Source organism: Triturus cristatus, chromosome 12 (genome assembly GCF_964204655.1).
Source record: "Triturus cristatus chromosome 12, aTriCri1.1, whole genome shotgun sequence".
Classification (NCBI taxonomy): Eukaryota; Metazoa; Chordata; class Amphibia; order Caudata; family Salamandridae; genus Triturus; species Triturus cristatus.
The window spans coordinates 66,497,173-66,523,521 of NC_140595.1; the positions used below are offsets into that span (position 1 = coordinate 66,497,173).

At 42.6% G+C, this 26,349-nt stretch overlaps 1 protein-coding gene and 1 long non-coding RNA gene across 7 annotated transcripts in view; one reads left to right on the forward strand and one right to left on the reverse strand.

Moving 5' to 3' along the window:
* LOC146772503 (zinc finger protein 414-like) overlaps positions 1-19,384 on the forward strand; it is a 196,988-nt gene extending 177,604 nt beyond the window's left edge. For 4 of the 6 annotated variants that reach the window (XM_085639453.1, XM_085639456.1, XM_085639455.1 and 1 more), the window contains 2 exons: positions 6,244-6,393; positions 18,903-19,384. In XM_085639453.1, the coding sequence (XP_085495579.1) occupies positions 6,244-6,393; positions 18,903-18,979 (227 nt within the window). In that variant the 3' untranslated portion in view covers positions 18,980-19,384. The remainder of the gene's footprint in view (positions 1-6,243; positions 6,394-18,902) is intronic. The other 2 variants (XR_014972344.1, XM_085639454.1) reach the window with 1 other exon arrangement.
* Positions 14,836-26,349, reverse strand: part of LOC146772504 (uncharacterized) — a 59,466-nt gene continuing 47,952 nt past the window's right edge. The window contains exon 4 of the long non-coding RNA XR_014972345.1: positions 14,836-15,333. This is a non-coding gene — a long non-coding RNA (uncharacterized LOC146772504). The remainder of the gene's footprint in view (positions 15,334-26,349) is intronic.

Sequence of the window (26,349 nt, forward strand, 5' to 3'; positions counted from 1 at the left end):
AATCTACAGTGTGCCTTTTTACAGTGTGTGTCGACGTGTTTCGGTGGATATCTGTGTTCTAAAAACCACCTTCCTCAGGACAAGATATATTCACTCCCACATGGATTTATGAATCTGTCACAGTTACAGGATACACATCTAACGTCCACTGCAGTAGATACTACTTGCAAGCCCCAATACGAGTATTATCAAATCTCTCCAGGGGGCATTCCCTTCAAATCAAGGGGTGAATCTTTTAACAAAGTCACGTATTTTCCAGTGCTGATACTCCAGTTAAAAGATGGAATTCCCTGTCACTTCAAATCAGGTTGCGCGTTATTCGTCTGGCGTATGTCTTAGTTAAAAAGCTCACTGCTTCAATTTTTAAAAACCAGATATCTTCATAATGTTGATAAAACAATCCTCTTCGTGGATTGACAGGATATAAACCGTTCTGGGCGAACGTGTTTCTTTTTCAACACAATCCAGCCGAAGATTGGGGCTGTGTACCTCCGCAGTTGATATAGTCTCCGTATGACACCAAAACACCTTCCACCAATACCCAACTCCCCAGTTTTTCCTTCCCCTACAAGCAACATTTGTAAGAAAGTGCCCTCTTTTTGCATGGTTACCCCCACTTTTTGCTAAACTGCTGATGTGATGTGACTAAGTGTGCCCTGGGTTCTTGCCAAACACGTACCCAGGGCCTATGTTCTTCCCTAAACTGCATTGAAAACAAAACCCAATTGGCACTCTGGCCACAGGTCAGTCACTTGTAAATGGTACCACAGGTACCAAGGGCACTGTGGCCAGCGAAGGCCTCTAAGCTCTGCAGCACTTATTGTGCCACCCTTAGAGGCCCTGTACTTTTACACACACACACACACACTGGCTTTACAGGCTGTGTGTTTTGGTGCAGAACAAAGTGAAGAGTCGACATGGCACACATCCCCATGTGCCATGCCTACAACCCACTGCTCTGGCATAGGTCAGCCACACCTCTAGCTGGGTGCACTATACCATTGGTGAGGGTATAGGTGCATGAGCCCTCTTCCCCTACAGTGTCTAAGTCACTTCTTAGACATTGTAAGTGTAGTAATGCCATTAAGAGTATAAGGTGCTGAGAGTTTGTCATTACGAACTCCACAGTACCAAAATGGCTTTACTGAAAACTGGGAAGTTTGGTATCAAACTTCTCAGCACATTAAACCCACACTGATGCCAGTGTGGGATTTAATGAAAGATGCACACAGAGGACATCTTAGAGATACCCCCTGAAAAGCGATCTAACACTAGTGACCAGGCTGGGTGGCTGAGCACCAGATTTGCTCACCCACAGACTCTGGCTCTGGCCAAAGCCGCAAGTCTGCAACACTCTGCACCCGACACCCACGGCCCGAGTTCGAGTGGCCCAACACCACGAGAAGATCTCCCTAGCGATCCTGACCTGCCTCGAATCTCCCAACAAAGCCTGCAGCCTCTTTCTGGAGGATCCCCAGAGCGCGACCGGAGCTGGTTAGAAAACCCGATGCCTAAAGACACCCCTGCACCTGAAGTCCCACGGCCTTGGATGACCCAACCAACAGTGTCCCAGCATTCCAACTTTCCTCTGCAACCGGTGATCACCTCCAGAAGATCTTCGTCCCCAAGCCTGCAGTCTTTGTTGAAACAGGAGAATCCCCATTGAAATCAACAGGGCAACTGACACCAAAACAGCACTTTGCACCCAGCCGCCCCTGTGCGTGTACTTTTGGTGCTAACTCTGATCTCCCTTTGCCCTGAGCCTAACACCAGGAGCTTTGCTCCCACAACCCTGTGGTCCGCTCGTGAGCACACTGAAAAAAGGAAACTTCCCCAAAGGGGAAGAAAGACACCTGTCTAGGAATAATTCCGAGCGCTAAGTGTCTCTAGTGGGCTGAAAATAAGTGCTGGGCCTGGGGAGCAGAGTGAAAGGTGTCAGACAATGAACTAAAAAAATAATTAGAAAAAATATATATTCAATTTATTAAGTGTATAAACATTACAACAAACATGAATTATTTACATATGTATACATAAATTGTAAAGCAGAACAAATTATATCAAAGGTATAATCTGCAGTATTTTTAAAGTCCCAACAGGAACACAAAAGGATAAAATTCCCCCAACATAATAGGTCACTGCAAAAACGAGAAATCAAATTAATTGCATCCTAACCACCTAAGCAATCACTCATATCCAATTCCCATTCTTACTACTATCTTTTCAACACATACAATAAAAAAGATTGCATATGTGTGAGGACAGATGCCAGAAAATCACAAATACAGTGGTATAAAGATGATTAATACATTACGTTGAACAAGAAAGCATCTCTGGTACAGTCATTAACTCTAGAACAATTTACAAGTAATATTATTTAACAGTGTATTGATGGCAGTTCATGGTACATAGGGTAACATATACTTTGTACAGTAGGTATTGGGGCTGTTCTTGTATGTATACCACCGTATGGTATCTGTCCAGCGCAGTGCTCGTGAGCAGCCACCAACCGTAGGCCCCCTATTCACCCATTGGATAACATTGGGCCTCCACACTCTACATCTGGCCGCTCTAGTGCCGCTGAGGGTTCTTTAAGAGTGTATCCTTGACCCTGGGGGAGCCCTTGTTCGTACCCCCGAAACTCAACCCCAAAGACTGAGTACTTACCTGTTATCCAATAACTTAATTTCTGTCCATAGGAATACATTGACTGTTTTCCCTTAAAATGTTGTGTGGAGTTGATTTGTATGAAAACCCACAACTGTACAAGACTGATTCTACTTACCTTTTCTCTAGGAAATGTCCCAGTGTGATATCTAGGCTTATCACACAGAGTAGAAAAAGTAACTTGAAAGTAATCTGTAAAGTAATCTAAAAAGTCATTTTGACATTTTAACTTACCTATATTTCAATCAATTACATTTGAACCTGCATTCAATTGCAAAGCATTGCATAAGATTTTGCAAAGCATTTATTTCACTTACCTGTGCCAGGCTTGGCTTGGTTCTAGAAATAAATATAACTTACTAATATTTGTATACAAACAAAATTGGTCTGAGTTCAGTCTTTGAGTGTGTGACATAATTTTCTGATTGTGTACAACAAATGCTTAACACTACCCTCTGATAAAGCCTTACTGCTCGCCCACACTACCACAAATAGAGTGTAGGGTGCTATCTACTTTTACATCTGCCTACCTTTGGGTTTCCACTGGACTATGTGCACACTATACCTCATTTTGGTATAGTATATACAGAGCCAGCTTCCTACAACATTCCACTGCAGCTATATTTTTTTTCAATCACCTCCAAGAAAGGCACCCTGTTTTGCTAGGCCGCCACATTGCAAAGCTCTCCTCCTCATAACTGTGCACTGCTTATGCAGGTATGCTACAAGAAAAATACTGTTAGAATTTATTTTGCTGTTTCCATTATGTACCCTTTGTCAACTTGTCAGCTGGCTAACAAAGACAGCTTAAATGTGCTGCTCATCTTAGATATTTCTTCCGATTATAGTGATTTCCCCAGCCACCGAGACTGGCCTGGATTCTGAATCCTTGTTGGTTGCAATTAAGCCACTTACTCATTTTGTTTCAAGTAGATCCTTACTTCATGAGACACTTGTTGGGGGAGATAATGTACCGCTCCCACCTGGACGTCTCATCTGCCTGTCATCCTCCATTTTATTTCCTCTGCAGTCTGCGTTCGACCCTCCCCTGACCCATATTTCAACAAATGCAGGCTCCCCATCCTTTCAGGTGATGCCACATGGGCCACTTGCTCTTATAGTCAGTCAGGCCACAGTTCACAACATCACATGCACTGTCCCCAGAAGCTAAAGCTCAAAGAGAAGGGCCAGAGCTCAGCAAAATGCATCCATGGCGCTTGTCATCCAAATGTTTGTTTAACTGTATTTATAGTTGTTTGTTTAAAAAACAAAAGGCACAATACTGTCCCCCCCCCCCCCCCATGGACAGCTTCTTTTAGAAACCATTTTCAAAACTGAAAATAATTTAGATTTAAAAATGTACTTCTGGATTTCACACCTAGGCAGATGTATTCCATTGTTGAAGTCTGCGTTGAGAATAGGTAGGAAGACAAACTAGGATTATAAGTGAGTAGTAAATAGAACATGTTTCAGTCAATACATTTTCTTAGAGAAAATCTTATTTCTGAATGGGAATCTCCAAGAGCATACATTTTTCTCCAGACATCAGCCATGACCGTACATGCTGCCAGGCAGACTGCATGACAAATCTTCAGCAGTTTCACTTCCTACTAATGTTAGACATGCTTGTTAATAACTTTTCCTGATATAGGGACAGGAGAGACTATCACCCATTGTGTTGCTCCTTGAGATAGGAGAAACAAATTTAAACATTTTAAAACTGATTAGCTTCTTCTGAAAGCAAATCAAATCAGGGTGCCACATATCACTTTGAATATTATTTACTTTCAGGGAGAAGGAATGAATCCGCGTTTTGGAAGAATAACCCAGTTTGTGATCAATCTGCTAAACTGAATTGTGTTGTTTGATTAAACTTTGATAGCCATTGTCTATAGTAGACCCAAATTCCTAGTTTTCTAATGTGAGCTACAACTAATGGAGACAGTTTGAAGAATACCAGAGGGTGCAAAAAAGACAGAGCGTTTTCAATTGGTAATGCAAACTAAAGCGACTTTGTTGACCCTGGTCGTTTCCTGTAGGCCCTTGGAACATACACCATATAAGAATGGATCATTGGGGTTTCGGCACAGCAATCTTTCCTTTGGAGAGCTGGAAGCGGCAGCATGTAGATGTAGGATGCCTTCGGGTTCACAATGAGACAAAGCCCTCATGTGACAGGGAAGTGGTATACCCTCATTATGTTTTTACAAATTCTGTCACCTTAATAGTTTCAGTTGTTACTGGGGTTGTGGCTACTACAGGGGTTGGAAAATGCAGTGGGACTCCCTCCACATTGTGGTATTATTGTGGTCATGGCTAAACCTGAGTTGATGTTGCTAACAAACCTTTTAGCGTCACTTTGCTTCCTTTCAAGGCACTATTGCTGAGTGTCCAAATCAAGTTATTGTTTTTACAAGCCACATCTCATGCTGTACTTTAGGTGTCATGCTAAGTACAGGCCTAAATAAACAAAAAGAGGAGTAATTAGGTGCTTTGAGATACAGGTGCGATACAGTGAGGGCAAACAGATCTTTGATTCTTTGGCATGTCAAGTTTGGCTGCTTGGGTGAGTTAATTGACGTTGGTGTGACATGGTTTGGGGGGGGAACAATAAGTCTTGGCTCAGTTAGGGTGGCAAAATCACAAGGTTGAAGTTCAACCAAATTCTTCATTGGAAAGTTCAGTATCCTGCTGAAAAGAAGATAATCCTGCTGCCAAGAGTCTTCTTCGGTTTGGGGCTTTGCTACACCATATTCTACCACTAGATTGTTGCGTTCTGGACATTAGTTTACAGAACATTTGGGTTGATCGATCAAAGTGACTTAGTTGGGCAGTTGTGAGGGGCTAGCTTCTGGTAGGCCAGGATCTTTTGCCAGTACGCATGGTGCACAGATCCTACATTTACAGATATTGGGAGTAGTTTCAGTGCGAGACTCATGCATCCCAAATTTTATTTTATAGAGTGCGGCTAATATTGAGGCCTGGTCTTGTACTCTCTCGAGTCGTACTGCTAGATGTTTTTTGGGAAGACTATGTACACCAGACTTCAATTTCGCTTTGTGTCCTGCATATCACAACTGATAGCACACTGCCTTATTCTTCAAAGCACTTGATGGGTGATGAAATATAACACAATTGTTTGTTATATAGTTATATTGTACTAAATAAGATACACTATATACCTTGTGACAACACATTTATGTGATAGAAACCAAGATCTTGAGCTGACCATGCCTCACTTTTTCGCAGCTAGCGAACAATGGAACATATTTTGGTCATGCATCCTTCTACACATTAACATGAGTAGAATAAAACCGTACTATTTGCGATTTGAAACTATGCATCCTTTGCACAGTGGGGCTAATTGAGTACATTAACCTGACAAACCAACCACCCATGTCAGCCGATAGGAAAACTGGAACCAGTATCTTGTCACAACTCATTCCACTTTCATATGAAAGAGGAAGCATGGAATCCATTACACTGATCCAGCCATGCATTCCCAGTTAGTATGATTATTAGAATCTATTGTCCTGATAAGTGAATGACTGTTGGTTTTTCAAAACCCCTGTGCAGGCTACTCCATGAACAGCCGCATAGTGTGGGAACATACAAGAGGCCGATACAGCTGCACGCAGTGCCCATTTTCCACAGCCATGAGAGACGAGATGACCAAGCACGTGAAAGACCACAAGAACCAACCAAGCAGACTTCAGAGTGAGATGGGTGCGTTCCATTGATTTCTCAAAGGGTGGAAAAATGTGTTTCCTCCTTCAAATCTACCTTGTCATCCACTACTCAATGCATATTTGACCAGATAATCTGAGCTAGCTGAAGCGGCACTGGATAAAGATAATGTTTTCTAAAACGTAATAGATATCCTTCCAAGAGAAGAATATCATGAGTGATGAAAAACATTTTGATTGATCCTGTAATCACCACAACATAAAAAAAATACTAAATATGTAATTATCTCTAGTTAAAATGTACAGATAATCCATTAAGGTCTTGACAAACATAATACGGGTGAAGTAAAGCTGTGTGATAGAAAATAGCCTGAAATGACACAACCCAGTGCTTTCACAGTCAAGTGGGAAGAAAGTAGGGCAGTTGTGTACCACCTGCTCTGTTTCATAGCCTGCTGATCGCCAGGCAACATTGTCCTTTTATCCATGTTGATTCCACTTAGGATGGGAACCTCATGCCAACAAAACCAATCACGCGAGGGGCTTTTTGCCACAGGAGGGTTTCTCTTCTCTGAAACCGTATTGGGGAAGCGAAAAGACTTCAGGTTGGAGAGAGCTGGGGGGGGGGGGGGGGGGGGGGGGGGGGCTGAATATTGTTGTATATCCAGTAAGCATCTGTTCTTGGCATGTAGATTCACATGCTTTGCATACTCCTGTCATCTAGTGTTGAGTCCTGATGTTTGCAAGCTGTTTTCTTCGAAAAAGTTTTCCCTGTCACGAGGTAAGGTCACTCCTTTCGGTGATCTTGCGCATGGGCATCGACTCCATTGTTAGATTTCTTTTCCCGCAGAGGGTGAGAATGGAGTTGGTAAGTGTAGAATAAAGATGTCCATGCGTATGTATTTGAGTAAGAAGCTGCAACAGGTATAGGTACCCAGGGAAGCGGGTGGGTGCATGTGAATCTACAGCTCTACATGCCAAGAACAGATGCTTACTGGGTAAGTAACCTTTTCCGTTCGAGGCATATGAGCTGTAGATCACATGCTTTGCATAGACTATACAGCACTATTCTCCCAAAGCGGTGGCTAACCTGTAGTTGTTTGAAAGTGTGTTTTAAGAACTGCCTTTCCTACATTGGCTTGTTGTCTCCCTAACACATCCTCACAGTAGTGTTTGGTGTATGTGTGAGCGCTGTAGACCATGTTGCAGCTTTACAGATGTCCACTATGGGGATGTTTCCTCAAAGCCATAGTAGCCCCTAGTTTGCGGGTGAAATGCGCTCTTGGGGGTATTGGTAAAGTCCTCTTTGCTTTTGCGTAGCATGTTTGGATACATTTAACAATCCACCGAGCAATACCCGATTTAGAAATAGGATTGCCTTTATGTGGTGGAACAAAAGCCACAAAGAGTTGTTTAGTTTGGCTAAATGGTTTTGACAGCTCTATGTAATATAATAAGGCTAGTCTAACATCTAAAGTGAGTAGAGCCCGTTCTGCCACTGAATCTGGTTGAGGAAAGAACACAGGCAACTCAACAGATAGATTGACGTGAAAGGCAGATACCACTTTGGGTAGGAATTTGAGGTTAGTGCGAAGAACCACTTTGTCTTTGTGGAGTTGGCAAAATGGTTCCTCTATGGTTAGTGCCTGAAGCTCACCCACCTTCCTCCGCGATGTAAAAGCATTGAGGAAAGCAACTTTCAAAGTGATAAATTGCAGTTCAGTTATGCAGTGGCTCGAAGGGTGGACCCATTAGTCTGGTAAGGACAATGTTAAGATTCCACACAGTAGCAGGTAGAAGTCTTGGTGGAATAACTCTTTTGAGTCCTTCCATAAAAGCCTTGATAACAGGTACTCTGAAAAGGGACAGATGCCGTAAAGGTTTGCAGCTATTGCAGCGAGATTTAAGCGTATGGATGTGTAAGCCAATCCTGACTGCTGCAAGTGTAGTAACAAATGATATTTTGAATGGAAGCATCTAACGGGTTGATATGGTTGTTATGACAATATATAACAAATTGCTTCCATTTTGCTGCGTAGCAAGCCCTTGTAGTAGGCCTACTGGCCTCTTTAATGATGTTGATACAGTCTGGTGGAAGGTTCAGGTAACCCAACTCTATGATTTCAGGTGCCAGATCGCTAGGTTGAGTTCTTTGGGATCTGGTTTCTCTTATGTCTTCATGGCTCTGTGTGAGGAGACTGGGTGTGAGATGTAGGTTTTGATGAGTAACCACTAAGAGCTCCAACTGGGTAGTGAACCAAAGTTGACAGGCCCATGGATCAGCATGAGGGATGTTTGTGTGTGCTTCTGAACCACTAGTGGAATGAGTGGGAGATGCGGAAAAGCGTAGGCAAAGATCACTGACCAGTTCATCCATAGTGCATTGCCTTTGGACAATGGGTGTGGATACCTGGAGGCAAAGTTTGGGAATTTTGCGTCTTCATGTGTGGCAAACAGATCTATCTGTGAAAAGACCCACATTTGAAACTTGAGGGTGAAGTTCCCACTCATGAATCTGTTGTCTCAGCCTGCTGAGAAGGTCTGTGATTTGATTGTTTACTCCGAAGAGGTGTTCTGCTAGGAGAAAAATATTGTGATGTATGGCCCACCTCCAAATAGCTAGTGCAAGGCATGACAGCTGGAGTGTGTGCCCCCCCCCCCCTGTTTCTGTATGTAATACATGGCTGTCATGTTGTCTGTGTGGACTAGGACAGCTTTGCCACCAAGCGGAGCCTGGAAGACTTTGAGCGCTAGAAATACTGCTAGGAGATTAGCTCCCCAACCAGTGAGCGATGTGTCTGCTGTTAGCACGGTCTGTGGAACTGGGTTGAAGAAAGGGCCGCCCTCTGGATACGTTTTGTGGATTCCACCACTGCAGAGAGTGATGAGTGCGGCCATCTACCAACACTAGATCTGACAATGGACCATGCAACTGATTCCACTGACGTGCTAAACATTGTTGAAGGGGACGCATTTGAAGTCTTGCATGGGGAAGAAGCGGCATGAATACTCGAGCTGGAAGTGACTGGTCAGGCTAAAACTGGGAGATTAGAGCCTAAATATTGAATATTCTGGCTGCACTGGGCTAGAGCTTTTTGAGTATTGAGTGGCTCTCAAATATGTTTGTGTGTTGGAGGGTTGGAGAAATATGTTTGTGTGTTGGAGGGTTGGAGACGGGACTTCAACACATTCACTGTGAACCCCAGATCGTGCAGTAATTGCAGTGTTATTTGAGTGTGCTGGAGACACTTTGGGTAAGAGTTGGCTTTGATGAGCCAGTCGTCCATGTATGGAAAGACATGAATATGTTGTCTTCACAGGTGAGCAGCAACTACTGCCAGGCATTTGGTGAATACTCTGGGAGCAGTGGTGACTCCAAATGGAAGTACTTTGAACTGGTAGTGTTGTCCCGCTACCACAAACCTGAGGTATTTGCGATGAGCGGGATGTTCTGGAATATGGAAGTATGCATCCTTTAAGTCTAGAGTAGACTTAAAGTTGCCTTGCTATAGGAGTGGAAGCACTTTTTGAAGAGTGACAATATGAAAGTGATCTGAGTGAAAATATTGATTTAGCTCTCTGAGGTCTAGTATAGGCCTGAGGGAGCAGTCCTTTTTGGGTAGGAGAAAGTATAGGGAGTAGACGCCAGATCCTTGATTTAGTAATGGTAGGGGCTCTATAGCTCCCTTTTGCAGAAGCGAGTGAACCTCCTGTTTGAGCAGGTGTAGATGCTCTGGTGACATTTTGTGTGAACGTGGAGGAATGTTTGGGGATTTTTGGTGAGCTCCAGGCAATAACCAGATTGGATAATTCCTAGGACCCATCTGTCTGACGTTATTGTATGCAAGACGGGGAGGAATTGAGAGAGACGTCCCCCGACAGGTATGGAATGATTGGGGGGGGGGGGGGGGGGCAAGTCACTGTTTGGTTGTTGAGGGGGAGGTGCGGGGTGTAGAACCATTACCTCTTCCCTTGCCATTATGGCCTCTAAAGTAACCTCTTGAAGAGGATGAGTGACTGTTACCTTTATACGATGTAGAGGTGTTGTCTGTAGATGCTTTTAGCCCCCCCCCCGCCCCCTGTAGATTTGAGCGACAAAAAGAACCCCGGTTGGATGGGGACCGTAGGGCTTCCATAGATTTTGCAACGTCTGGGTCCATCTTCTCTAAGAAATTGTCTAACAGGACCAAAGAGATGCTCTGTATCAAAAGGTAAGTTTAAGATAGAAGCCTGCACTTCGGGTTTAAACCCCGAAATTTTAAGCCAAGTGTGCCTTCTTAGCAAGACACTGGTGTTAATTGCACGAGCCGCAGTGTCAGCTGCATCTAAAGCGCATCTAATAGATGTGTTTGAAATTAGCTTTCCTTCCTGAACTAGGTCGTGTGCCGTAGACTTATGTTCATCAGGTAGAAATTGGCGCAGTTATTCCAATTCGTCGTACTGCGCTCTGTCGTATCTAGTTAACAGAGCCTGGGTATTGGCAATAAGCCAGTGGTTGGCTGCCTGTGCAGCTACTCTTTTTCCTGAGGCATCGATTAGTTTAGACTTCTTGTCTGGAGGAGGGGCATCCCCCGATGTTTGTGAGTTTCATTAGAAACCACTAAGGAATCTAATGGTAATTGAACCTTGATGTAAACTGGATCTGATGGGGCAGACTTATACTTTTTATCTACCCTTGGTGTAAGAATTTGTGCATGAACCGGATCTTTAAAGAGGTCGTCCACATGTTTTAGCATACCCTTAAGCATAGGCAGTGTGTGAGTGGATCTTTGGGAAGAGCTTAGTGTCTCAAAGAGAAAATCCTCCTCAAGTGACTCTTTATGAAACTGAACTCCATGATATTCAGCAGCCCTGTTTATTAGTTCTATGTACCCTACATTATCAGGTGGAGAGGGATTTGGATCATTATCTGTGTTTGGATCTGTGTTCTAATAGTTCCATGAATCAGGACTTTCGTCTACACTGTCCCCATCATCCTGGTTGTCAGGTGTTTGTGATGAATTTGTGGGTGTTATCAACAAATTTGGGCTAGGTGGGGAAGGAAGTGTTTGAGGTGGCAGAGAGGGGTTAGTACCAACATGTTTTCTCCTAAGAGGAATGTGGTATGTGTCCTCCGTTTCTGGTTTGCGTTTTAATGGCAATTTTACTTGAATATGTGCAGTTTTGGGATCGATGACCAGTTCCTTTTGTTTCGGGTCTGGGTTGGACGTCGAAACAAGGTTCCTTTGAGGGAGTAGGAGCCGTTTTATCTTTCGGTGCCTATATTTTTTGAGTCTAGGTTTTCAGCGCCAAAGTATTCAGATCTGAAGATGGTTTCAGTACCGAAGGAGTTGACTCCGAAACGTGTTTCGGTTTCGATACCAATTGTTTCGGTTTGATGCCCGAATGTCGTCAACTCGATCCTGAGCCGGAAGGATTTAATATTTGTTTTGGTGCCGGGCCCGAAGGTGGGCATTGGAAACGTGTTCTCGGTGCTGACCTTGGCCCGAAGGCAGAGGAGGGACCGGGGCCTTTTTCTTGGGCAGAGGTGGAGTTTGGGACAGGGGAGGATCGGTACTCACGGTACACTGACCCTGCAGAATCTCTTCGTCCATGTCGGAGTCTACTTCTGACAGGAAATTAGCTCCTCTTCTTACTCTGCTCCTTGCGCGTAGTCGTCTTGTTCGGAATCTTCTCCGAAGAGATCCGGAATGGAGCCGCTGTGTTGGTATTGCATTTCGTGATGTTGAGTCAGAGAGCTTCTTCTTGGATCGGAACGATTTGCACGCATCGCAGTTTTGTTCGTTGTGTTCCAGGGAGAGGCACAAGTTGAACACTTTGTGCGAGTTGGCACCCGGGACAGAATTTAAATGGAGTCCGCTCCATTGCCTGCAAGATGGCCTCACGTGGCTAGGCCAGACGGCCTTCCACGAAGTTTACAATCGAGAGATTTTTCTGAAACCAATAAGATACGCGGAGAATTGGAAACGCGATCCAATAACAATACCGTCAAGGGTAAGTGAATTGCGCACCAAGGGGAACCTGAGGAACAGTTTCGAACCGGAGCGCAGCAATACACATCCGGGCCCAATGGCGAGAAAAAAACAATCTAACAATGGAGTTGATAATCATGCGCAATATCACAGAAAGGAGGAGTCACCTTACCTCGTGACTGGTAAGACTTCTTCGAAGAAAACAACTTGCAAACATCCGGACCCAAAACTAAATGGCAGGAGTATGCAAAGCATGTGATCTACAGCTCACATGCCGCGAACATATATATATCTGATTGGATGGACCAGTGTCTTCTGCTAAAAAAAAGGAAATTAACAGCATATAGATAATCTCCTACTAGATCCAGAAGCTTCTGCCTCAAGTGTATTATTCACAGTATATGTATGTATTTTAATAGCGTGAACATAGCTGGGAAGTAACAAAGCGGTATATTCTACACTGGATCTGAGAAAACGTATTTACAAGATCGAGCACATCAAGCGGGATTACACAAATACACGTAACATATTACAGAATTATATGTCACACATTACATACTTCAGATTCAGGAAGTACACTCATCAAAAACAAATTGAAAATACACTACAAACCTCCGCTAGATATCCTGGGGTTAAAATGATAGTGGCACATGTACATATTCAGCCATTCAACCTAGAAATACTGGATACTAGGTAGCTAATGCGCTAGTAATACTCAAGAAAAATGTCAAGAATTTATGAAATGGTCGCCTTGGCATATAGCATGGTGGGGGTCAAGGGTATTGAATGGATTCTTTCTCCAAGAATCAACCATGCTTTGATTAGGTTACACATTTTATGATCAGATTATTTTCAAAGTAATAGACACATTACAACAATAATCCATATTAAATGGAAAAAATATTCCCTTATGAAAACTAAAATGCCGAAATTCAAATGAGGCATCTTTTTGCTCGGCATAAATCGCTATTAACTGTCATTAACAGCACATAATTCAAAATGGTATCACGCTTTTGTGGACAAAAGCAATGATTCTACTTGCTTCCAGAGTAAAAGACCAGTGCAGACACATGGAGTTCGGAAATTGCACCATCCATTCTTCCACCTTCACATTTTTTTCAATAAGCATTTTACTTACCTCCAGCTATAGTTCTCCAGAGTTCATTTCTTTCATATATTCACATTTGCATTATTCTCCATCTGCTGGCTGGGATTCCCAAGTAAAATGCTGAGCGTTAAAGTGAACTCTCCCTAAAGGTGTGCATACCTTGAGAGCTTCCTTAGCAAGTTTTTTTCAGGAATGTGATCTAGACTCACAATGGGAGAAGAGCGGGTCATCTATAAACCGTAGCAAAACTGAAAATAATATCTGCAGGTACAGTTAAATTGTGTTTTGTTCTCCAGCATCCACCTTTTATAGATTAAGGTGCTTGAATGGGGACTTGTAAGAAGTGCCACCAAAAACTGAGAACAGAATGCTGACCCGCACTGGTTCTCAAGTACAGCCTGAAGCATATCACTACTTTATAGATATCCATCAGAACTACTCAAGCAGAGAGGGCTCCCCAGACTACCATATCTCAGATGGAAAGTGCAGCGACTCACAAAACTAGCTTTGGAGTGAGGGAGCCTAATGTAGGCTGCAAACTACCCTCCTACTTACTTGGGGATTCCTTGACCTTTGCTGGATTGTTCCAATAATGATGGACGTTTGTGCAATTACAGCTTGATACATTTCCTCCGAACAGATTGAATTTCTGCCTAAATGTATTGGTTCAAACTGATACGTCATAGGCTTTGTCAGAATCAAGTGGCGTTCCCATGAAGTAGTAGCCCTAATCATTGGCAGGAAACGTCAGCATAGTAATTGCATACTTTTTTAAATCACATGTAATGTTATTGTTGGGTTCCTCAAAGATCAGCACTCACAATGTTTGTAGGTGCATATTCAACAGTGCAGTGACTTTATTCTCCAACGCCAGATCTTGCAAGTGGCACAATTGATGATTGACTATCCAATTACTGTGCTTATTCAAAATAAAGCAAGTGTTTACATACTTACAATGTAGGCATCTTTGGTTAGAAAAATAGTAGAGTGGAAACTTTTTTTTATGTGATATGGCAGCAGTACATACCTTAATAGAGTGCTTGATACATCACCATGACAGATCCAACAAGTATGGAAATAATCAACAGCTCACTATGAAAGTACATTTGCTCCTCCTTAATCTTGCATTAGTGACATAAACCTTTAGGAGCGCCTGCTCCTCCCTCTTTCGTGGTTGGCAGTCTGCTGCCAAACTATTGCCTTTATCAAGTAGATTCAATTTGCTCACTCTTTGAGGGAGTGAACAGTTTTAATGCGATCAAGCATCATTCCACTGCTGCAGCCTTAGGGGAGGCTTTATCACAAATTTCAAAGTATTCTGCTCGTGCACAGCAGGGTCATTGTTACTGAAGATCTGCCTTCATTTTTGTGCTATCATCAGTTTCTTATTCAATCTGCTGTCTCAGAGGTTCAGGTCATACTTCTGCAGTGGCACTGATGGTTGGCATGTAATTGCTGCTCTAACCGGAGTGCAGGTAACAGCAGTAAGGTTATCATTAACAAGTAGAAAGTCTTTGGTGGGCCACCTTGTTGCCATGGAAGATGTCAACGAGGATGAGCTTGTTGGCAGCAAAGATATTCCTTGATCTGGCAGAAAGAAGACTTTCCAGAGAAGTAGGCACATTTTCCTCTTATTCAACATGAAAGCTGTCATTACATGTGGGCAAGTTGGTTGCAGGAATACCAGGGGGCTGAATATCTGATTCTGGCCGTATGCCCACACACAGGAATTGTAAGTATAGGACTCCTTAAACACTTGTAATGTGGCAGTGTGGTAGGGTATCTCAAACAAAAGCATCGAAATGGGAGGTTTTCTTTTCATACCCTTTTCATCTGCAGCTGTGGGTGAGGTTTCAGTTGGCTTCCTTCCATCAGAAGCAACTCCTGTCTTCTCTTCTGTCTTTGAAGAGAAAGATTGAAAAAGAACAGAATCTTGAGGGATGTGATTTTGATGCATACAATACATCAAATTATTGGTGTGAGTAATCTGCACATATTTCGTTTGAAACGCACATCTTGCATGGTTTGAAGGGATTTGGATGTCATTACAGAGGTGCGATGAATGGAAATATATCATTTATTTATTTCTCTGGAACTAAGCCATTGGATACCAAAAGGGCTGCAACAGAGTGGAATAATCCAGGACAAAGAAAGGAGTTGCCTGTTATGTACTCTAGATGTCACTGAATAAGTCCTAGGGCTTCATGACAAGCTAGCGGCTAAATTATGATCTATGCCAAACGGGTTTGTGCAGAGATCAGGATTGGGAGTTGTGCATAAATTATCACATCCACTATTTTCTCCTGACATTTCACAGGAAAATCCAGGTGAAATATATTTGGGGGGAGGGGGCGGGTGTCACAAATGTTGATGTTATGCTACATTTCCAGGGCAGAACCCAGTAATGGAGGCCTTTAGTGCACCTGGTAAATACCTCACCATGGAGTAATGATTTGTAATGGCTGGAGTATATACCCCGAGGTTTTCTATAACTTGGAATGAAGCTCAAAGTCGCTAATTGATGCCTAATTGTTGAAAACAAATTGCTAAAGAGCAGAAACTAGATCATTAGTTTTTCTTCACACAACAGTGTATGGAAGCTGCTGAGGCGACAGCCCAGAGCTCATCCACCTAGTATTTTTACATCTGACCTTACTAAGATGTGGATGGGCTCCACTCCCCTATTTTATTTAATGTGTATTTCAATACTGTTGTGTTTACCAATTTACAGGGACTATCAAGCATGACTAATGCAAATGCGCATTTATGAACGCACAAAGACTGGAAAATATAATTTTATGGAGTTTTTGGAAGGCTCTCGAACATGAAGCAACACAACCATACTTATTGACAATTTTAATGACAGAAAAACAATTCAGTTGAGGGAATGTGAAGAACACCATTACATACCCCAAATATATATAAACCCACAGCTTAAAAATTCTAGAAATGCAATAAAAGTAAAAATCTCAGTGGGTTAAGACTAGCGTTATGGAAATATTCAGTGCGCATACGTAATTGTTCAAGTCACTTCTCTTCCTTGCATACTAGAAATGTATAACATAACTGCATTGATGCTGAAATTTGGGAAAGACCTGTAAACATGAATGGGAAAATATTGGGAAACCAGTGTTGTTGTTAAATAGTTGCCTCTGCTTTATTCCACAGACAAAAGTAAAACAAAATGACATTTTTCAACACCCGCTAAAATTGATTGGTATAAATTACAGGATGGTAGCCCAACTGGCCGTTAATACAAGTATGCTAAATATTGCATACAATTGCTTCCAAGCTAGTCAACCATGGCAATGGCACCAAATAACACAACATTGAACATAAGAGAAATGGTATTTTATGTGTTGGAGCAAAGACAGTTCGAAATGCACATACTGCGCAACATACTAAAAATAGTCTGCAACATGTTCAGTGCCAAGATGCAATGAGATTCCGCTTAAATTTAACAAAATAAGAACAATAACCACAAGCAGGACCTTGTCAAGGAATAACTAACAAATGTGGGTATACAGGGTTATAGTTGCCTAATAACAAATAGCATACTGCTATGATGACATACAGATTTACTGACTGTGCTAGACATTATAAAATTATAATTAACAGATACCGCTTAAGACCCCTTTCACATATTACTCGCACGTGTAGCATGTTGAAAAATGTACAGGATACAGAAAATATGATTCTGGGCTAGCCATCTAGACCAGGAATACTCTGGATTATAAAGAGGGCATTATTGATACAAAATAGGGCGTTGGCGGTCAGTTGGACTAATTGGGTGAAAGATAGCTCAAGTATTCATCAGGGTAGACAATCACTTAATTATGAACTTCCAGTTTTTTTCTAACTTGTAGATTTCTATTGCAGCTCTCATGCACATTACAGGAGTGTACCTCCAATCGATCGTGCTTCTTTCCACCTGATCAGGTTTAGCTTGTTTATAGCAAGCATCTACAAGCCACTGTCCTCAGACCAAACAGCAACTTGCTTGGTGCATTTCATGTGTTCCTCTGCTGCACTATGCTAGAGCACCTTCAGTTGTATGTGTGCTTGGTGCTTTTCAAAGCACTGCTAGACGTTATGCTTAGCGATAAAGTCTGTGGTATGTTTACAACACACTATTATTTTCTTTATTGTAAACCCTATCCTTATGGTCCAACATCATTCACTTTCTGAAGATTATACCAGACCATTGATGAAGAAAAAAATGCTTTACATATTCTACATTATTATAGAATATAATGCTAGTGTGTGTTGTGGTTAGTGACCCTTCGCATTTAGGGATAGCAATATTTTAGTTGACAATACATTTTTGTAGTTTGAAGCTGTATGAAATTGGGAAGATGTCCACTAGTCTTCCTTTGGTATGACCTGAATTATTTGGTGCTGATTAGTCAAGGCGGCACACTTTATTATCTACATGGAAGCCCCATTTTTTTTTTTTTAAATCTATAAGTGTTTGCCCTTTGCCAAGACCAAACATTACTGTGAGTTTGCACAGTCATAAACTGGTGGAAAAGGTTTACATCCAACCTGACATGAATAAAGAGCTTGGATAGGACTACATTTATACTGCAGTTTGGAGCTAAACAGCTCAGGGTTTTTTAGAACACATTTTTATTGGTTTTAAATGTACAACATCATTACAACCAAAATAAATAAGTTGCCCTGTCCCTCCTTCTCCCGTGCCATCCACAATGCCTCCCAGCAACAATCCACAGTGAACACAGGATAGTTCAGTTCTGTACAAAGAGCCTTCAACTCAGAGCATAGGCTTTCAAACTTTGTATCCACATACTTATCACATTCAGTGAGCCAATAGGGTCTACATTAATCGCACAGTATCGATTCCAGGCCTCCCATATTTCGTGTGACAGTCAACAGTTCGGGTATTCCAGGGATCTACACTATTAATTTAGTGAATCTGTCAGATTATCATGAATTACATTTTAGAATGAAACTAGACTGGCTACTGAAACAAATTAGAATGGGAAAGTAATGTGATTTCCTAAGGAAGCCATCGTTACTGAGTTTTCAATCATTTGGCACACTAAGCAACGTAAACATTTGGACAAGGCAGCTAAGTCCATAAGAAATTGAAAACACATCCACAGAGCGCGAGTGAAAGTATGCATTTATTCCCCAGAAATTCCATTGCAACACATACTAGGTTTGTAAACTCAAAACGTAGAATTTGCAAAACTTTGGGGTAAAACACTATTGATTGAAAATACACAGGCTTCCTGAACCACTTTTTGTAGTTTGTGAGCCACTGGAGGAGAAAAACTGAATTTATTAACACTCGTTTCATGAACTAGTTTACAAACTTCATAAAAACCAAACCTACAATTCTGTGCCATAAATTTTAATTAACAGTTGAAAAGGTGTGTTAAATAGCGTTGGAAAATATGTTATAGTTGATGATAAACAAAACTATTCATTTTTGCTTCCTTGCAGATTACAGCGAACCCCTGAACCCTTTTCACTCAAAATTAACACCAGATCTGGAGAACCCAGTTTACTCTCAAACCTGATGGCGCCTGGCACCTGGGCAGTACCTGAAAGGTACCTTGCAGGCGTGGGCACTTCGGAAAGCAATAACTTAAGTGTTTTGAATATTTTTAGTGGCATTGATGACTCAGGTGCGAGGTGAAGAGAGGCTTTCTGTTTTTGAAATTGTAACTGTTTATTCTGCTTAAAGTTGTTTCCGTATCAAGAACTAAGTAGAAAATCTTAGCGTTCTTTAGAACTTTCCTATAAATTGACTATTCTCGATCGTCATCTAAAAAATCGATTTACATGTGACCTTACCACCCGCAGAAAATAATAAAATTCTTGCTTAAACATTTACCGATAAAGTGTGATTTGCACATGTTTTTTTCTTAAGTGTTTTCTTGCTAATTAATTATATATGAAATAAAAAGAATAGTTGGAATACATTCGTTTGGAGATTTCTCTTTCTTGTGGTACATGTCCACAGTGATTTCCATATGAATATAGAAACACTTACCACCATGGATTTTTCCTCATTAGGTACCATCTTAACATCAATTAACACATGGTTTATCATTATAACTTGAGGTAAGAAACATTTAAAAAGTAATTACAGTCCAACCATGTGTTTAAGTTGGATCAAGTCTAGTATAAATGCATAAAATTGGATACAATTTAAACTAACAAGAAAACTAACAAGAAAATTAACACAAAATGAATATCTTTGGAGCAGAGCCTTTGAGTGGATGTCTCCTTGCAAAGGTTCACCATGGCTTCCTTTCTGGTCTTTTTGGTACCTGGCATATCAGAGGAGTAGCAACGGACTATCCTTCCTCTCAGCCAGAGATGTAAGTATGCGTCCCCTGTATAGTTGGGGCCTACAGAGGATACTCGAGCTGCTGGAGCTTTATACATAGGGGTCTTCAAAATGTTAGTACTTCGAAGGTTTGAAAGCAAGGAAAGTGAAGTTAACCTTGTACCTAGTGAAAGAGCTGGTACCATGGAGGAAATTCCCACTGCTGCTGGCCTGTTGTGGCAATGGAGACAGTATCTGAATAGAGGATTCTTTTTGCTGCCATGCTGAATTAACACAGAAATGGAGGAACAGGGGTTGCCTGTGTGGCCTTTCTTGGTCTGCTGAAGCCTGTATCACCAGCACAATTTGGAGACTATTTCTAGATTCCTCAGGCCTCCCAAGGATGAAAAACCTTCATGGAATTAGGGATTTCTTTTTTTTTGCATATCATACATTATATTTGACAACACTATGCTGCTTTTGAAGAGACCCTGCTTGACCTCTATAAACCAAAGAGAATCCTCACTCTACCACCTACTCCAGCAGATGAGATGTGCCACTCATGGTATTGATCAAAATACACTAATGACTGGATCTATTTGGGAGGAACTGAAGGTAAAGTTCAGCATAAGGGGAAACATTTGCAGGGGTGAAGCAAAAGCAGATGTACAAATCCTCAGCCTTCACCTACCCAGCCGGACATTGGACATAGTTCTTCCTCTTTCTCCCAGTCATGCTTCCTTCCCCCCTCCACCTCCCCCATCTATTATCCTGTGACTACCACCTACCTGTTAAACCAATTAACTGTTTGTACTTACCGTGGAGCCCGAGTACTCTTGACCGGTGGAGCTGTCCCATGCAGCTATAGGAGTCTGGCTCTGGTTCACCCCCTTGGCCGTCACCAACCCAGCCGGACATCGGATATTGTTTTTCATGGTTTCTTCACGGTTTTGCTTACCTTTCACCTTAACTCCTGGTCTGCTTTGTTCCCCCTTAAATACTTTCCCCCTGTCAGTCTGCTTGTCTCTATCTACTTTCACCTCCAATGTTTTCCTTTCTCCCTACCTTCCATTCCCTATAAGAAGCGTGTCTTGGCTATTCTACGCGCTAGTAACCTATTTTACTGTGTTATCTCATGGTTTTCTCCTATGACTATACTGGATTCCTGCAACGGATGTAACTTTTTGTATCATGTAACTAGCTGATCCTCATGTAAAGCGCTCTGATACCTTCGGGTCTAGCCAGCGCTATACAAAACTCTGCAAATAAAATAAATATTGAAACTAGTGAGTCTGCAGGTGGGCAAAAATGTAAGTTTTTAACAAGTACTGGCAAACCTGACATTCTTAAATGTTAGTGCCCTTCCTGTTACATATAGTCCAGCCTGCCTTGCATGTATGCATTATCATGAAATCCATGCCACACATGACACTTTCTTGAACTGGTAGAGTTGGCAGAATGTAGGTTTAGTCACGTAGGCAATATGGTCATCCAGGGTGAGGTTGGTTTAAACTGAAACTAAGTAGCTTCGCACGTGGGATCAGGGATAGGCACATGTCTGGAGGATGCAGAGTGCAACACATTTTTTGATTGGGGTAGTTTTTCAGTACAGAATGGGTGTAGAAATGTCATAAGGTTCAGAATGACGGCATCAAAATTTCTAGATTGTCGAGCAACAGTTCTTCAAGCACGGTAAAGAGTCCTCAGCATATTGGTAAATCAAGACTTTTTTGTGTGAAGAATTGTGCCTAGAGGTTGGCTATATAAATCAAATAGATGAGCTAAAAGATGGATCCTTGTGATGCACCTTATTTTACTGTAAGTGAGGGTGATCTGAAGAAGTTGAGTTTCACAGATCTTGAAGAGTGAAATGATTTAAAACAGCTTAATACAAATTACAGACAGCTGTTTTGGGGGTTTTGGAAGGATCTTCGCAATTTCTATACCGGAAAAAGGAACAGCGGCAGTGTGGGACTTTAGCAAATGTGGCATGGATAGGTTTTTGATTTACTGAAGCTGGGTGGTGTAAAAGTCCCCTCTATAACTGGGATTTTCAATGACTGTATAGGCAACTCCGTGTTTTTCTCTCCTGTACTGAGTACACCCCCTCTTCTCCTTTCAATTGCATCTTCATTGAAAAGTGAATGAGTACTGTGATCCGGTGTTTGCTTTCAGATGTCTTAAAATTTTATTTGAAATAATACAATGGCAAAAAACAAGCATTGGCAAAGCCAATAGGTCTTGAATATCCAAAATCTATTGGCTTTGTCAATGTTTTTTTAGCATGTTGTGCAGCACGGCTGAAAGTAATGATAAAAAAAAAGTGCTAAGATGGTGTCCACGCTTGCCACGTTAGAACGTGCTTTTTTTTTTACTACTTTCAGCACTGCTGTACAACATGGCAAAACGTTTTTGGGGAAAAAGCCAATAGAGACCAAGGGCCACATTGACGACTGCCAGATTTTGCGAGTTCCTAATTGCGACTCTTTGCGGCTCGCCATTAGGAAATCGCAATATGCGATGTACAACAGTGTGTTTCACAGTGTTTGCAATTGCTAGTGGGTCGCAAATGGACCGACTCATCAATATTCATGAGACAGGTCGCAATCTGACAGCACTGGACAGCAGACCACCATGTCTGTGTTTGCTTTTAAATGAAGCAAAACATTTTTTAAATGCAGCCCATTTTCCTTAAAGGAAAACGGGATGCATTTTAAAAAGAAAAACGAAACGTTTCAGTTTCATATCTTAAGAGTAGGCGTGGTCCATGGGACCACTGCCTGCTCCTAAAAAACGTTATCACGACCATTCACAAAGGGGAAGGGGTCCCCTGGGAACCTCTTCCTGTTTGAGACTGGGTTGCCACCTACTTGAAGTAGGCGGTAAAATGCAAATGTTTTTGTGACCACATTTAGGTTGCAAAACATTCATGCATCCCCTGCGACTCGCTATTAGGAAGGGATGCCCTTAACATGCCCCTTCCTAATACCGACTAGCAAACCCTATTTAGCGATTCGTTAACAGGTTACCAACTCATAAAATAGGGTTAGTACATGTCAGAAAGCCCATAACAGTGGAAGAGTACACATAGTCGTAAAGGAAACTTATTTGGCCCAAGCTCCAGGGCAGGGACAAACCCACGAAGAGAAAGTGAAGTAGGCTCATGCTGACCAGAGAAGTCAGCAAATGAGATGGGCGATGTAAGCAATAGGTAGACTCCAAGCCCCTGTTAAGCTCACAAAATGTCTCACAAGCGACTGTGTATGCGCGGTCTCAAGCTAGAACTAATAATACAATAAGTCCACTAAAATGTCATTAACATTTGTGGAGTTTCACTAAGAAGTGGGATTAAGGTAACCCAATAACAGTTATACAATTACATTAAACAATTAAATACAATTTAGAGAAAATATGAAAAAACAATGATTTCAAGGATAGGGGTAGAATTTAGGGTGTGGATGTCATATTGCTCACAAATTAATTATGGTTAAGGAAAGATCAGCCTAAAATTGAGTATCAGGGCTACTTAACTGAATTATATATATATTGTTCACTAAATTATGACACTAACTATAATTTATTTAGTGTAATTACACTTGCAAAGGTGTCCTGGTGTTAGACAATGGCAAAAATGTATTGGGGAATTTGTTAAATAATTTATATTCCAATTAGAAAATTGCATACAAGTAATTTACTATTTACTCTAGGGTCAATGTTATGGGTTACCAATAAAGTAGAATAGGAGGATCTCATTAGCTTAAAAAATATGTAATAATTAAAAATATGATTGTATTTACAAATACTTGAGGCAACAAATACTTGAGGCAACAGAATGAAAGGTTCAAATAAGTCAACAATGGTGAAGGAAATGGCTATAGCAAATAAGTGTTAGCAAGTAAAGGATAAATATACAATGACAAGGAAACAGCAGACAAAGTAGTAGTGAAGTAATCGTAAGCGAAATGGAAGAAGGAAATGTCCTTTGTGGCTTGCAGTTTCATGTAATGTCTCAGCCTAAGGGGCCGATTCTAATGTCAGACAGACCGGACTCCGTCTGACATCGGTCAGGAACCATAACCGACTGACCTACTGTCGTCGGTTACGGACCTGCAAGTAAGATGCGACCGAACCCTGTTCGGTCTCACTCGTATACTTCACAATGGGAGAATGTATTCCGAATGGAATGCATGATCGCATATTGAAATGCTGGGGTGCAGTTCATCCCTGCACCCTGTGGCAGGCACCCTAAGGTGCCTGCCACCGGGTGCAGGGATCAACAGGGGGGGCACTTGGCCACCATTCAGCAGCTTCGCACCCATGGGGGCCCCCAAAGACAGTTTCAGACTGCCTTTTCGTGCCGGAAAGACCGGCATGAAAAGGCAGTGGGAAACTACCATCGTACTACCTCGGTCGGAAAGAGGCGGCCGGGGGAGTACTGATCGGTTTCCAGATGGCGGTCGTAAGCCATTGGGTTATCAGAGTAGGATTCCTTTCCGACCAAGCCCATCGGAATGGCTCGGTTGGAAAGTAATCCGAACGGCACGTTCCGATGCAGGTGGAAGGGCTCCGTCCGACATCGGAATCGGCCCCTTAGTTGTTAAAACTCAAAACTGAGTCACCTAAACTTTATATCAACATATGCAAATGTCAAAAAAGGTCCCATGAATGCCAATCTTTTAGCATAGCAACTGAGCCCATTCATATAGTGACTCTGCTCCACGGAAGTGCTATGACCTGAAATCGCAAAGCGTCAGAAGTTCTCAATTCACTGGCCAGTTGAGCTTACTTCAGCTCAATGCCCCACAATGGGCCAGTGTCTAGTATCCAGCACACAGGACTCGGACACATTTTGATCTGGCCCAGGACCATCTTGAGGAGGGGTTTAGGGTGTAACCAAGCAGGTCCATCGGAATCACACGAGTGCTGCAGAAGGAGCAGCAGGTGCTTGTGCCCCTGGTGGGAGGCCCACTGCACCTTTCCCTGGCCTTAGCCTGTGTCCCAAACACCTGCTGCAGTGACCCTTTAAGGTTGCGGAACCAACCTTGGGTGGTCCAGAAGTAGCGTGTGTGAGATAGGTTGGGTGGGTACCACAGTGGTGGTCAACCCCTAGTGAAGGTCGCCCCTGTGTGTTTTGCTGCTGCATAGTCGGTCCTACACCTGGAGACCTAAAGAGGACATGGCCGCGTAGCACTTTGCACCAAAGTCAGAGGAGTCCCGGGGTGCCATGAGTGGAGACCACAACAGCACTCTGAGCTTGTGTCTACTTAATGTACAAATATAATTGCTAAAGAGCTTGTGCCACGTCTATCATCTCCACGCCCAAACTGATATTGTTGCCACTACAGACCTGATAATCTCTGCTGAGTGCTGGAGTCCATGGGAGGTGGATGTGGGGGCATGGTGGCCCAACAGCTTCATTTTGAAAGTATAGCAAGCCTTTTATGTCGCATCTTGCTAGGTTAGGAACCTAACACAGCCGCCTGTCATTATAAACTGCAGATCATTCCTGTTGCAAAATTTCAGAACTCTTGCTCAGCATTGACGGAAGCACTGGTACCTGCGTTCTACCTCCCTTTACTTAAAATAGAAACTTGACCAAAAACATAAACGGGCTACTATTTTCTCTTATTAGCTCACAGTCATGAGGTCTGGTTGGCCGAGATCTGAAATAGCAGTTTTGCAGCGTGAATCTTTCTGGATTCACTATGCTGTGCATTATTCCGCGATCTTGTGGTTGGGTCCGGATTCGTAGTCTTTTCTTTGTTTTTTTTTTTTTTTTTTTTTTGTAGCCCAGGTGGGCGTCGACGTCCACCATTTGGTGCACCTCCCGTGACGTCGTCGTGCTTCCTGCGGAAGTCCCACCTTTGGGGCGCCATCTTCAGATTCTTTTTTCCGCCGTTGGGTCTGGATCGTCATCGGGAAGCTCCAGAAGTTCACTCGGAGGAAGAAGGAAGAAAAGCGAGTTTCATCGATAGAATCAAGAGAAGACATCAGGAAAGAACAGATTTCGACAGGAACGCGAAGAAAGAAGACCAGCGAGCCTTTTTCTTCGACAACCTTGGAGAATGCACGCTCAGAGACCCTGAGCGAAATGGACAAGACGCCATTCAAGTTCTGCCCAAACTGCCACCACAAGTTCGCGCAGAAAGACCTGCATCCGGTCTGCAACCTCTGCCTACCGGTGGATCATCAGAGTATCGACTGCAACGCCTGCTCAGTCTTCGCGCCGAAGACACTCAGGGTGAGAGAGAGGCAGAGGAGAGCCAACGCCAACATGGAGGGCCAAGGAAAACCCCCGACACTCTACGCGCTGGGCCTCGACACGGACGACGAGGACAACGTCGCCGAGGCAGCCGAAAACTTCACGGTCGTAGAGACCGACAAGAAGAAAGAAGACGAGGTAAGAGAATCGTCGAGCGCAAATCAAAAAACACCTCGAAAACACGAGGGTGACTCGAGAAAAACTGAGTCAAGGTCCACGAAGGGAGCCCCGGCGCCGAAAACTTCGACGTCCAAAGGGGGAACTTCGGACAAAAGGCCCAGCGGATCCTTACAAAAGGACTCCCTGGCGCAGAAAGACGCCGAAAGGCAAGGGTCGTCGAAATCATCCCATGA